At 39.3% G+C, this 14,870-nt stretch overlaps 1 protein-coding gene across 1 annotated transcript; it reads right to left on the reverse strand.

Moving 5' to 3' along the window:
• Positions 1 to 466: 466 nt before the first annotated feature.
• LAMP1 (lysosomal associated membrane protein 1) lies at positions 467 to 14,870 on the reverse strand. Its single transcript, XM_075265213.1, has 9 exons — positions 14,639 to 14,870; positions 11,269 to 11,387; positions 6,671 to 6,890; positions 6,414 to 6,575; positions 5,258 to 5,439; positions 4,642 to 4,764; positions 4,416 to 4,482; positions 3,727 to 3,897; positions 467 to 1,434 (listed from the first exon to the last, which is right to left on the reverse strand). The coding sequence occupies exons 1-9, from the start codon at positions 14,697 to 14,699 to the stop codon at positions 1,295 to 1,297; spliced, it is 1,245 nt and encodes a 414-aa protein (XP_075121314.1). The 5' UTR covers positions 14,700 to 14,870; the 3' UTR covers positions 467 to 1,294.

Raw genomic sequence — 14,870 nt, forward strand, 5'->3', positions numbered from 1 at the left:
GAAGTGAATGTATTAGTGAAAGGAATTGAAATATGTAAATTTCACCTCCAATTCTAATGAAATGCTGAAAGGGTAAAGCTTTCTAAACACTGTTTAGAATTATTTTAAGAGTGTACTTTTGAGAATGGAGTGATGTATAGCCCCCTCAACATCCTCAAGCAATCAATGCTGTTAGTTTATATATGTAATATGCTCACACTGCCTTTCTGAAATTACAGAGGTTAAAAAGCACAATCGGGCATCAAAACTCTCTGCAATTGTTGTTTAGGAATGGTGGAGGCTAGAGAAGATATTTCAAATGCGCTGGAATCAGTGGAGCCTATTCACAGATAGTAAGAACTTGAAATTGTGAAGGTGGTTAAAAGGACCTCTTTACATTTGCTAGTTTTTGCTGCTAAGGTAAAACATACAACAACTTCGAATGTGAAGTGAAAATTCACATAAGAGAGAATTAAAACAAGACATGTAAAGAAAAACAAAAACAAATTTTATTAGCATTGTTAAGGCAATGCAACATTTCTTAAGTGTACAACCCCAACCAGGCATCAAGCAAGGCATTCTGCATTTACATATCTATACTGTACACATGTGCAGAAAAATATCATCCAATTTCAACAGAGACAAAACATCACATCCATTTTCCTTTATTATTTATTTATTTTAGAAAATTAATAGCCCTGAAAAAAGCAGAGCCTCCAAACAGCAAACAAGATCTAAAAGAATTGAGATAGTGCATTGTTAATGCTCTGCGTGGCATTTACAGTCATCTCTAGCTGGCAGAAAACAAAACTAAAAAAAAAGTGATGATCACAGAAAAAAAACAAAAAAAAAAAAACCAAAACCCCAAAACACTACAACAGTTACCTTTAATAAATGTAAGTCATTCAGCTTTAAAACACAATCGCAGGATGATCAGCAATATTTAGTAAATGTATTCAATGAACAATTTCCCTTTGTCTATGATGAGTATAAGTAAGAAGCACTGGATGCAGAAATAGTGCATTCACGCTTTTATTTTTTTTTTTGTCTTTTTGCGTTGTTTAAAATCATTTGTTTCTCCTATTCTGATAATGACCTATTTCCCATGGAAAAACAAATGGTAATTTCAGTAAATGATACTCAGTGCATAGTCAGTATATGCTTTAAATGGTAGTTCACATTAAAACAGCAGAAAATCTTATGAAGCAGTTGAGTGAAATCTTTCCCGCAGAATGGAATCTCCCTAATCGGAACCGTTGGCTCACTGCAATTCTGTACTGAGCTAGTGGTAAATTTACAGAAGAGGATCTTGCCGTTATATAGTTTGATATCCAGCATGACTTCTCTTTCTGCCAATGAGATAGGCAATGAGGACGATGAGAACAAGTCCAGCAAGCGCAGCTCCAACAATAATGGGAACCAACATGCCATTCTGATCCGCTGCACATTCCACAGCTACAAGACAAAACATACATTACATTAATATACATGTTCTGGTGAGGCCATAGAAAAGTATATACCATATCAGGCAACATAACTTCCATTCTTCAAGCTCTATGAAATTTGTCACGGAGCCCACTGAGGGGCACTGTTTGACCTAATCTCAAAAGCAGCAGTGTGATGAGGATAGGGTTAGGGAACCAGTTACCATGTGAGGTTACGTAATATTAGAAGAAGAATTTGGAGTGTGGAAGAATAGAAGTCTCATATTTGCCTACATCCTATGAGCAAATTATGTAGGTCAGACAGCAAAGCAATGACTGGTTACTCAGAATATTGGGACATTAAGCTGGACTGCTGAGCTGTTTGGAAACCAAACTGTGATATGAAATAACGGAGTGCAGAAGCGAAGACAAAAATATTCAACGCAGACTGCTGTCTCAATGGATTTATGAATTGTACGACTTTTTTGACTGAGATTTTGGTGGTGAAAGTTTCCATACCAACCGATCAGTTTGCATCATTCAAATAACTACTGCTCTGCTGCAGCTGGCATTTTTTCCTCTAGCCCTCGCCACTCCCAAACAATCAGTGCAGTTTCCTTTAGCAACCAAAATGATAATTAGGCGCTCTACCGTTAGGTGGGCTGTCCCAAGATGTCTGCTCTTCATTATATTAGGTTATAAAACTAACCGCACCAATTGGTGAAAGAAAAATTCTAACTGCCTCTTTCAATAGGTGTCACGCCACTGATTCTATTGCAAAGAGTTTGAGTTGGTGGGGGAGGTGAAAGGTAAATCACTGAAGGATACCAAAGATCCACAGCAGACATGGAAGGATCTGACCACAGGACTGCTTCAAAGACTCCAAAATGTGGGTCTTTACCTAACAGCAGCTGGAATAAGAAGTGAAAACAAAGGAAAAGGTGTTTGGAGTTTGCCAAACACAATGTTTATAACTCCACAGACACCAAAGGCAACTGAGAGGAGACTAAAATGTAACTTTTAAGTCATTTTGGAACACATTATATGTAATGCAAACCCAACTCTTTTCATCACTCCAAAAACACCATTCGCACAATGAAGAATGGCGAGAATGGTAGATGGCATCGTGGAGGTGTTCTCCATCAGCAGGGACTGGTCAGGTTTAGGAAATACTGAAGGCAGTAAATTCAGGGCAAGTCATGAGGGGAAAAAACAAAAAAAACAAAACGTTTGTCGGTCACAGATTTGAGACTGGGATAGAAGTTCACACTCCACCTAGACAATGAACCTAAAGTGTTGCAGTTCTATTAATTTCACAATGAAAATGAGTAGTCTGGAGAACAAAAGGCAGATCCATTGCTCCAAACTGTTATGCCCCACAATGCTTTACTACTCTATCCTTCACCCCCCACCCCTCCTGCATTGAGGACAGGGCCAGGGAGCTATGCTCAAATCTCACGTGAACTTGCAAGTTCCAAATCTACAATTTTCCTAGTTTTACTTACTAGAATTCCACTACAATCAGCCCACAAAGGCATGGCATGTGTTGTATGCCAAAGCATATGGTATATCTTCAGGATATGACAGAGGACTCAAAACGCTTCAGTACATGACCCTTAGCAGGCTGACTGCAGCAGAACGCCCAGGAGTACAAAGATAATAAATGACAAATTCATAAAATCGGCATCTTTTTGCTTATTCAGCCATTACAGCAGTGTGTGAGGGTAAAAACAATGGAAATAAAATGGTTTTTATTTAGAATATTATTGGTTTTACACATTTTAAATTCTTTGAGAAGACTCGTAACATTCAGTAAAATAGATATACTGCAACTAAACTAACATTTCACATTGTGTGTAACAAGCTGGCATGTATATTTAAGCTTCATCTTTACAAACATTGGAATTATCTATTTGTATGAAAGTGCTACAAACTGTTTCTGAATTTGGAGCTAAAAACTGGTTTTCAATTTTTTTTTTTTTTTTACAAAAATCTATATAAAACGGTTATATGGACAGAAGTCATCGGAGGGCACTTCTGATCATATCTGGAAGCTCTTCTACACTCACTGTAAACAAGACAATGGTTTCTAAACTTTTTGTGACTCAGAGAGCATAGGTAATCTCCACAAGCTAACTTTAGGTGGTGACCAGAACACAAACCAATGATCATCCAGCAAATGGGAAAACAAATGTACATAAATGAGAAAGGTGTGTGTGTGTGTGGGGGGGGGAAATGGGCGTTATAGTGAGAATAATGTACTTACTGCAGAAAGCACCAAAATGTTATATAACACATTGTACAATACACATTGGGTTCTTACCAGGTCCAAATTTGCCATTATCAATGTCAAATGCCTGAATCTGAAGGTTGTAGAAATCGATGGAAAACGAATCTGTAACCTGGAGAGTCTCCTTAGAGTTGCATTTGTAGGACTTGCGTGTTGTAGTCTTCAGGAAAGAGAGACTGCCATTGGATGAAGAGAATTTGGGATCTACAGAAACAAAAACAGACCACGCACTTATTTAAAAATAAATATAAATAAATGTTACGACAGGCAAGTTAGGGGACCCTCCCACTACCATTATTACAGTCCATTGCTCTGTCAGTCATAGCAGCCCCCTAGGTCTGCATCAGTTGCCAGGGACTATTAATCCCTCCACCCAAAAAAACCCAAAAAAAACCCCCACACAACACACACATGACGAATGCACTCTTCCATCAGGTTTGTTCAATTCTGTAACAGAAAAAAAAAGTCCTGCAGGTACAGCTTTCTTCCTTCTGATAAGTAAAAAACAAACAAACAAAAAAAAGCTTCTGTCGAGTTTTCTTTACATTGAACAAATGCAGACAGACAAGACCAGGGAAGGGATTGATCCATCTGCATCTGTTATTAGTGCTCTCATCCTGAGAAAGATTAAACAACAGTTGTGTGAACCCACACTTACACAGCCTAAAACTGACCAAAAAAAAAAAAAAAAAAAAAAAAAAGAATTATTGCCAGCAAATCACCTTTTGCATCTACAATGGTTGTGTTTACAGCAACTTCACCAAGGTAAAATTTGCTTTCATTGAGGTTCTGGAAAACAGAAAGGAGTTCATGTGATAAAAGCCCCAAAGACACATGCATATTAGTACTGTATGTTATCTTCCTGTACATACACATGCAAAGAATAACATCCACAACAGAATTTATATAATATAAACTTCACCAATAAAAACATGGCTTTAGGCTTACCAGTGTGAAGTTAAACAGCAGGGAGACTTTCTCAGATGAAAGCAGCAGAGTTGAGTAAGTCTTAGAACAGGTTCCACTAGCTTTGATTTGCGTTGGTTCAATATTAAACTCATAAGAAGCATTCTAAGGGGGGAAAAAAACACCACTAATGAATAGACAGGCATACAAAAAAAGAAAACAAACAAAAAACACCTAGGGTGATAGGCAAATGTTAAAAGGAGTAAACCTAGAAGACACCTTGGCATGTCGTTGTATAGTACTACACCAATGTTGTGTACCGTTCATTCTCACTGGACATCTCAGATTCAGACCTACTCTCCATCATTAAGTGATGGCATATTCTAGCGATTAGAGTTCTTCAGCGGGACCCCACCAACCCTCAGAACAAGAAGCATGAAGAGGAAAGGTATTCATGCATGCATAGTCCTTCTCCACCAAAATGAAGCACATATAGTTTTCATTTATTTCCAAGGAATTGAAACATCCCTTTAGTAAATCCAGTTAGGCCATGACTGACATAGAGCCCTGACATCAGACAGACAAAGAATGATGGAGAATCATCAACTAATCCTCTCCATAAACAAAACAAGAGTCTAGAAAACTAAAAATAACAAACCTTGTCACTCTGTGTCTTGTAGGTGATATTTAGCTGCAATCCCATCTTAGCCAAAATACAAACCCCAGAGGTTCCATCAACGCTATAATTCCCAACATCAGGTATCTTGGGCTTAACTGGTGCTGTAGTTGGTGGGATAGGAGGGGCTGAAGTAGGAGAAACATCTTCTTTGCAAGAAGTAGCTATTAAAAATATACAGAACATAATATTAAAGTTAAATTTACATTACATGGCTTTTGAAAGATCATTTGTGTCAAACCATTTCTGCTAAAAGTAATGGATACACTCTGGAATCCACTGAGAACCCGGATTTGTGAAAGTAGAACACTGTAGCCAGGGTCAATGTAAAACGCTTCAGTTTCCCCTCACCCTCTACCCACCGAAATACAATTTGTCCTGCAAACATTAATCCCTCATATAGCTCTGAACAGGGAGTGGGAAAAGAAAAAAAAAAAAAAAAGTTAAACCTCATAAAGGACCTGGTTTGGTCCACAAGGTAGTTTTCCAGCCTTCAAACAAAAAGGTTAAAATAAAGGTGGCATGTCACTTTTTGTATTGTAGCCCATATGTATAATTGCTGAGCCAACAAAATCAGCAGCAGAAACCAGTTGTAATACACAGTCGATCATCTGCTGGAGCAACCGAGATCAGGTGTATAACGCCTTATATGCTCCTGGCAATGCCAACCCCTGCCATCAAGGAGTACTGATACATTTCCAACAGCCCAGGTCGTAACCAAGACCCTTATCATTGTGTCAGATACCAGGATACCTATAATACACAGCGTAGTGCTGCTTAGAAAAAAAGGCTTTAAAGTTAATTTGAAAGAAATGGGGATGGGATGTACCTATTTATCTATATTTAGTAGCGGTGAACAGGGACAAAACATTTTTCTCAATGGTATACTAAAGCTAAAAAGAAAGGCTGGGAAACACAGACTTCAGCTATATCCTGTCAAAATAGAGGACATCTCCAATACTAGTAGTGACAGCCTTCTGTGCATGCTACATTGCAGGGCCATACTATTAAGAAATGGTAAAGCTCAGCAAGGGGTTAAGATAAGAGAGTTTCCAATTTTGGGGTCCAATATCCCTCCCCCCAAATCACTATTTCCTAGGCAAATAGCAGCAAGTACAGTAAATTGGGTCATCCTTACCATTGGTGCTGTAATTGTTGCCATTTAAATAAGCTTCCAGTTTAACGTTGTGAAAGGTCATGTTCACATTCCCCATTGTGATCAGGTGGGGATTGAAACACTTGTAATAGCGGTTAGTAAGAGCAGAAATTTCAGCTTTGCTTGATGCCTCTTGCCTGGTACCTGCGATAAAGAACATGACAAGTGTTTCCAATATAGATAGAACTGCAATAATACTTTTCTTATATTCTTTACCATAGTGATCTGATCTCGCTCACCATTTTCTGTTGAATTTGGGAAGTAAACGGCATCTGAAAGATTATAAGTAAATAATAGTGTATCCACACGGTAATCTTTATCAGATTTAGTAAAATTTATGCCGAGAGTGTTGTTGGTTCCAAATCCAATTACCAAAAGTGGTACCGTGCCACTCTTTGTGCCACAAGAGCTTGTCTTGGCAGTCTCTGCTTTCTCAGGTAATACAAACTTGGAGATTCCCTGGAAAATAAGACAAAAAAAAATAAATTTGAAATTAGAAAATTCCACTAACACTTTATATATGTTACTAAACAGAAGTCCAATCTACTACAACTAGACATTTACACAATTTTTAGCATATGGTGTTTATACATACAGAATTTTGACCAATTTCTGTCCAGTCAAATAGCAATCTAAATGGGTGCGTATAAAAGCCTGTTCACATGGGTGAGATGCAATAATGGGAAATGGAAAGTTTCTTCCCAATTAATATCTGTTCATTGCCTGCATTTACCTGCAGGAATCATCACTGCTTTACAGGAACAATGAATCATTCTTCCCCATACAGTTCTTATTTTGTCGACACTGCACCCAGTTTATACGAGATGTGCTGCCAACAGTGATGTGGGGTTTTTAGGCTCATATAAACAATAAAAATAAATAAATAAAATAAATCAACAGACAAATGAATGTTTGCTAGTTTTTCAGATGATCGCTGCTATGTTCACAAGGGGGATTGAATGGGATACAGTGTATAAGTGGGCCCATGAATTGGAAACAAAGACATCAAGAAATGAATAATTTAGGGGATTTTACAAAGATTTTGCATTACCTATTTAGGAACCAAAAAACAGTTCCGGGCATTTTGCACAGACTGAAAAGTAATTGGACAAACTACCAACTATATAAAGAAGGATTATGAAGTTGCAAATCTCTGGAACAGTAATGAAAAAAAATGGAATCAGCACTTAGATAAATGGAAGGTGCAACACAGAGAGCCTGTCTGGGCCAATACTGTACCAGAAAATCCTTTGCACCATTCTTGCAGATTAAATGAGAAATATCCAAGCAATTCAGTAGAAAAAAAAAAAAAAAAAGGCTAGTGCTATACAGAGCTGACAGAGATGGAGGTTTTGGTCAATTCAGACCCTCCTCAGCATATCTGTACCATGAACAGGATGTTGCTGTGTATGGAGTGCCATTAGCCCAGAAGGCTACCTACTGAATTGCCTGGATATTTCTCATTTGATTTGATGTCTGGAGTGTGTGTGTGTGTATATATATATATATATATATATATATATATATATATATATATATATATATATATATATAGACTCCATTGCAATGTCTGCCTGAAACTGGTGAACGAAGAAGTCTTACACAGTTTTTTTTTCCATTAGTTTCACTTTTAAAACCAACAGGCCCCATTATAGTCAATGGGGCCTCCAACGGATAGTCGGACACTCATGTGAACTTGGTGTAATTCAAGCACTGTCAGTTGTCGCTTCTTGGAAGATCTTCCTACCAAGAGTTTTCTCTGCAGCATGCTCAGTCTTGTAAAGGGCATTGGCTGCTAAAGCATTTTTTTGCTTGTATTTTAGGAAGGGTTCACACTACCATTAATGTCTGCACAGAAGGAGTCTGTTTAAAAAAAAAAAAAAAATACACCTATCATAACTGACAATAATAGATGGCTATCAGTTAATGTCCGTTGCCCATAGACCTCAACGTTAAAGAGAGAAAAAAAAACGGACAGAAAAGTCCTGCGTGTAGGATTTTTTTTGTCCGCTTGAAAAAAAACCAGACATGGTTGTAAACGGACAATTAAGGACAACAGATAAAATCCAATTGAAATGAATGGAAGTTGTAATAGACACAGCTAGTGTCCCCATTGCTAAAATCTTGAATGGACAGTAGCTACGGACACTGAGGATCGGACACCAACGGTAGTGTGAACATGGTTGCTATCCATTTATATTAAAGTGCTATCCTATCAGGTTTGTAACATTTGACAGAATCGGAGTAGAATGTATAGCTCTATACGCTATCTGCAGTCATAGCAATAACCAGTGACCCGGTTCCCTTGGTCTGGAGAATGGAGGCTACGTTCTGAGAACAGTGGCACTCTTCATACAATTGTGGGCAGACTAGTATTTTATTGATGCGGAGCTCATGCACAGGATTTCTTTTGGTTTCACCATCACCCCAGACTGGTTTCATAAACAACTTTTAGAGGGATTATTATAAAACTGGTCTCGTCTTTACTGTCAGATTTCTGTGTAGACTTTTTTTTTTGTCAATACTTTTGAATGAGGGAAAGCGGCTTTCAATGTTCTCTAGTTGTGCTGTATATGTGAAGAGTTTCACCCACGTTTTTCAGTATATGAAGCAGCTATGTCAGCTTACAGGGACCAAACTCCCAAAAGTCATGTCATGGCAGAATCTGCATAAAATTAGCATTTTGCTAAGGTTATGAAAGGAACACAAAGCAGTCTTGCACACATTCTCCAGAGAGCAGAGGAGTGGTGTCAAATTTTATTTTGTGCTACCGCCTTTTAAGTGAATTTTTCAGGCTTTTGAGATTAACTGCTTAATGCCCAAGAAATGTTTCATTTTTGACTCCCTTCCTTCCAAAAGAGAGATGATAGCAACAAAATATTAACCAAATTACACTGTGAATATCACCACCAACTCTATACAACATCAGCCAGCAACAAGTCAAATCAACCTGAATAAAAATGTGCTATACTTACACAGTTATAAATAAATACATAAACCATCAGATCCATAAGCTGGATACATCTTACTGGGTATATTGATAACTTTAGGGCAGAGGCAAATGCATCTGGTCCTATCCTAAAGCCATCAAACAAGATGCAGATCATCTCTGCGGGTCCCCTTAACCCAGGATAGGCCTTCAGTACTAACCCAAGGTGCTTAAGTACTCAACCTCATGCCACAATAGCCTCCAAACCCATACATCTAGAGCCTTAATATAACCCATACGATATCTTTGTGATATCCCTTGATGTAGGTAACTCCTATACCGATCTACCACTTTAGTTTAGCCCTGGTCTCTTTTTTGGCAGGTTCTTGACTATTTTTATTTTATTTTTTCTCAGGCAGCACTATTTTAACAGGCTGTTAAGGGAGAGAGAATAGAGCTGGCGGAATGGCCAAGCCAATCTTCCTCTGAGTCTTCATACTTACCTGTGTTTTTGTCTAGTTGCTGACAGGCGAGGCAGGGTAATTAGTGGTCTTGCTGTTTGGAATATTGAATTTAGTGGACAATACCACTAACCTGCTACACAGCTCATTGCAAATAACACTCACAAGCATTTTTATCAATAATTTGTTTTTCAGAGGGTTACGTACCCCAAATAAAATACCCCAGTTTTTATCTGTTCACAAAACATATTTTTGATTTGTCTAAGTTGTGAACGACACCTGTATAACAACATGATACAGGGTCTTTTTATTAGTTCACAATAACTCCTGCCCCTATAAAAGTCTGTCCCTCTTTCAAGACGTGTAATTCCCTACACACTATTATGCACATATGATGCAGTTCATCAGGACACTGTGCATAGAGGGACACAATGTTCAGCATCCATCCATGACAGTTATGTGCCAGTATTTGGGGGACAGTAAAGCTGAATCTATCTATCTATCTATCTATCTATCTATCTATCTATCTATCTATCTATCTATCTAGATAGATAGATATAACTAACCCTTAGACTGCAGTAAAACGTTCACAAGCTCCATGGAACTAGTAGAAAGGAGTATGTGATGGAGGAATTCCTGGGATTTTTTAGATTTTGCTTAATATGTACGTTTAGTTTAATGGTTTAGAAACGGCACAAAAGCAACACTTTCAAAGGTGTGAAGTGAAACCAAAGATGCCCCCTTCGTTGCAAGATGAAGATTTTAAAGAGAAGAAGTTTTTGCCACCTCAAGTTCTTAGCATCTGTTAATAGTTGACGCTCCATCAATTCTCCAGTGCAGTTGGAATTTTTTCGCAGCTTGTTCCAAGCAACAAATGCAAATGGTTTTGATGCCTGACGTTCAAATTTACCTCTAATGTCAGAAGGGTGGTGTCAGGCAGGGGGACGTTATTCAGAGTTCCATTTTATCTGTTCGCTCATAACGCCCTCATAGCGGTTTTCAGCGCAGTTTGATTTTTTTTTTTCTCTAGCCTCAACTGTTCCGGAGCAACTAGTGCAATTACCCGATGTGCTATTTAAGCTGTGTATTATCAGAAAGGCAGTGTCAGGCAGGGGTGGGTCATTCAGAGGCAGCCAGTGTCAGAATCACACCCCATGCCAGTTCTTGTCTTAAAGCACACTTCTGACAGTACAGAGCCTAAATAGCACATCAGGCACCAAAACTAAAAGCATTTATTGCTCAGGAACAGTGGGTACCTAGAGAGAAAACTCCAACTGTGCCAGAATCAGTGGAGTAGCGCCTATTAAATGATGTAAAGAGCTGGACTTGTAGTGGGTGGTGAAAGGTCGTCTTTAAGCAGACCTTACCCTTCTTAGAAACATACATCATCTGCAACACAAGCATATCAGCTCTAAAAGAACATCATGAGATGACCAGTAGACATTACCTGCTTGTCTCCAATCTTATAGTCAACCACGAAGTCAATGGAGAGGTCGGCCAATATACAGCTCTTACCACTTTCATCCTTCACATCAAATGTTACAGAGCAGCCAGACTGGAAAATACCTAAGAAATAAAGACAGAATCACATGAAATACAACTGTAAATATAATATATCCATGTTACCTGGTGGACTAAATTGTATCAGTACAGGCTTAGGACACAACAGGAACCTGGAAAGAAATTTGCATATGAAAATCCTATTTGTTTCTTTTGCATTAGGACTCTCCTGCAAATGCCTTATAGTCCTACATGCCTGCTTTCTTCCAAAAACACAACCGCACTAAGGCTAGGCAATTCAATTAATTAACAGTTTCAAAGAAGTCCAAATCTAATATACCATGCAAGTTTTCTCCTTCCATCGCAGATAAAGCTTCTCTGGATTATACTTACACCTTTCCATCAGTAATTGTGGGCCATAACCAGAAATGGAGACTACACAGAGGTAAGGTAGAACAGAAAGATTTGCCTCTGCTTTGTGTTTTGAACCACAATCTCTAACATGTGAAAGGCCTCATACAGTTAGGGGGGGGGTGTTCGGCAAGAAGACAAATCACACAATGGTCCTGTTTTTTTTTTTTTATTTGGGGGGGGGGGGGTTAAATAAGGCCACTGTCTATTGGAACGTTAATTTTTTTTTTTTCTCGGATGGGGAACAGACACAAAAAAAACCAGTTTGTGCATTTTTATTTTTTTCTTTTCCCCACCATATGGGATAAATATTAGATTTTGGAGAGTTTTTTTTTAACATCCAAAAGAAAATCTTGCAATTCCAACTTTTGCCACCAAGCCTAAAACATCCTGTGACTTCCTGTTTCCTACAGAAGGATCATGGGCCATAGACACAATGGACTGAATATGAACCTATTTACTTGTATGAGATCTGGGCAGAGGTCATTGTGTAGAGAGGGGAGCAGATAAACTGCGAAATCCTCTTTTGTGAATGGTGGATTCTGAGTTATTTCCATATACACAATGGCCGTGATCATCAGTAGGAGGGCTACTGCTGCAAAACAGTCTCAGCATATCATACTACCTAGTGGCCAAAGTCAGAAATGCAAGATTTTTTAGGAATAATGTTAATAAAAATAATAAACATCAAAAATATGTTTAACATAAAACTTGTTGAAAAAAAAATTAAAAAAAAAATTTGCAGCTTTGGATAAACAGTTTGGACTTTGTCTTGCCCTGCCCTGTAAGTCACTCACAAGTACTGCCAGTGCCCACAGATATGTCTGCTGTATACTGCTCTATTAAGGTGTGGATCATGAGGCAGTAAGTTTCAGCTAAACACCAGACGTCTTCTGTGCTTGCCAACAATTCTTTGTTCTGTCACAAGGTTATTATTATGCTTCAGCTCTCCTGTTATCACGTGATGCAATCCTCCAGGTAAACCGGTTTTCAAGTTTATAAACACGGGGAAAACGGAAGTTTTGGAGCATTACGCAACAGCAACTGGTTCTACTTGTAGCAGGTAGATGCGAGATTCCACAGGGAAACAAGGAAAACCAAGTACCACATGAAGGCACCAGAACATGGCCGCAGCTGTAGCTAATAAATATATATATATATATATATATATATATATATATATATATATATATATATATATTTATATTATCTGTCCTTAAAAAGGGTGTGCCTTCTGGTCAGTGTTGTAAGGAAAAAAAAATCCAGAGATCTGGAGAGTATATATATATATATAACTAAATACAGAAGAGTTAGAGCCAGAGCTCTTAGTCTAGATACCTGCCGATTTTGCACCATGTTCAGAATGGACCCTCAGAAACAAGGCATTCATTTTTACATACAACACATAACTTCACTGCCTATACAGAAAAAAAAAATAAAAAAAAATGGGGGCCTAAGAATACCACTGATATATAAGCAGAGGATATTCTCTGAGCATATCCCCATTATACAATGCAGAGTAAATGTCACTTAGTGGTCACCTATTAAATAAGATCTCCGATGGCTGGGCCGTTCCACCACTGGGACCTCCAGCGATCACAAGGACAGGGGTTTCCTAGCTCCTATGGTTGCCTGTATGTGTTCACACCCATTTAGTGGTGTTACATTTCTGTTCTCTCTTATTTTTTTACCTTTTGCGCCATGTGGTGTTATCTCCCCAGGCCGGCTGCACTTGCCATTTCCTGTATTGCAGCATCTCTTGCATCTTTTAGCTCTGACCGCTACTCTTTGATAACCTTAACATTACTCAACTCATATCATGTGCTTCATGTTCATGTGTGTGCACCCAATGGCAACATCCTAAGCCCTGATCTTGGTAAAACAGATGTGTCTAGTTGTCATCAGACTACACCCATGATACAGACTTGGTGAGGAATCTCCAAACTAAAGATACATGTGCAGCATCTCCTGGAAACCTGATGAAGACAATGGGGGCAATTTACTAACCCATCTATGCCAGTTTTCTGTAAAGGTGTTGTATCACTGGCACACAGCCCTTTATCGCACCACATTGTTCCTGACTGATGTAGTTTCCAATTGTGGCACACAGGAGTGCGTCCGAAGTACAGGATATAGGAGCCAGACCTACAGAGACTAAATAGATGAGGACTGGGGACCCCAGCAGACACAAGAAGAGGGGTCCCTTGTATCTTTGTCTAAATAGAGAAGGGGTCCTGCAAGTATTCTGTAGCTGCATTGACCTTTATGGGTCAGAGGAAGAAAACCAAGAACTAGACTGTACTTGTTCTTATAAATGAAGGCAGGAGCAGCATGATTCCACATCTGGTGAATCTTTCAGAGAGGGTACAAGTGACCTCCGTTCTCAGGATTGGTGGGGATTCCTGCGGTCAGATCCTCCCCAATATAAACTTGCCCCCTAGCCTGTCTATGGGGGATACATTGCCCCAGCCATATTACTATACACACACACGTCAGTAAACTTACAGGCTCCCTCTATTGGCAGTGCACATAGCAGAATCTCATGTTTTAACCTAAACTTCTGCAGCAGGGATAAATATTTGGAAGACAATTTCTATTTTTGGTTGCATCTTCTTGTGCTGTGTAGAGGATACCGCATATAATGACAATCAGATGTTTGGTCGCCATCAGGCTCACCCTTACGTCACCCAGTGCTAGCATTCCCTGTTATCAGCCAATAGACTGAGGCCAGGATGTAGCCGGCTAGGAGCACAGGACTGCTGCAGGATCCCCACAGAATAGAAATGAAGGCAGATGACAATGGGCTGACACCCTGGGCTGGGCTGCAGCCGCGCTCAGCTCTCCTACCACTTACGATCTGACCGTGACGAGGCCGCCTCAGTTACCGCCAGGAACCGACAACTTACCGAGCAGCAGCGCCAACCCCAGCGCGGCCTCCCCAAGCCTCCTCATCCTGCAGCTAGTCATTGTGCTTGCACACCAGTGACTCGTCCGCCTTGTGTATTCCTCGTGAGCTCCGCTCTGCACCAAAGAGCACTGGCGGCACCGGCCTTCCGGGACTCAGCGGGAGACACCGTACAGTCCGGTACGAGGAAGCTCTGGCACAGAAGTCATATGAAGTGACGTCATGACATCACA

The sequence above is a fragment of the Leptodactylus fuscus genome, chromosome 2 (assembly GCF_031893055.1).
Source record: "Leptodactylus fuscus isolate aLepFus1 chromosome 2, aLepFus1.hap2, whole genome shotgun sequence".
In the NCBI taxonomy this organism is placed as follows: Eukaryota; Metazoa; Chordata; class Amphibia; order Anura; family Leptodactylidae; genus Leptodactylus; species Leptodactylus fuscus.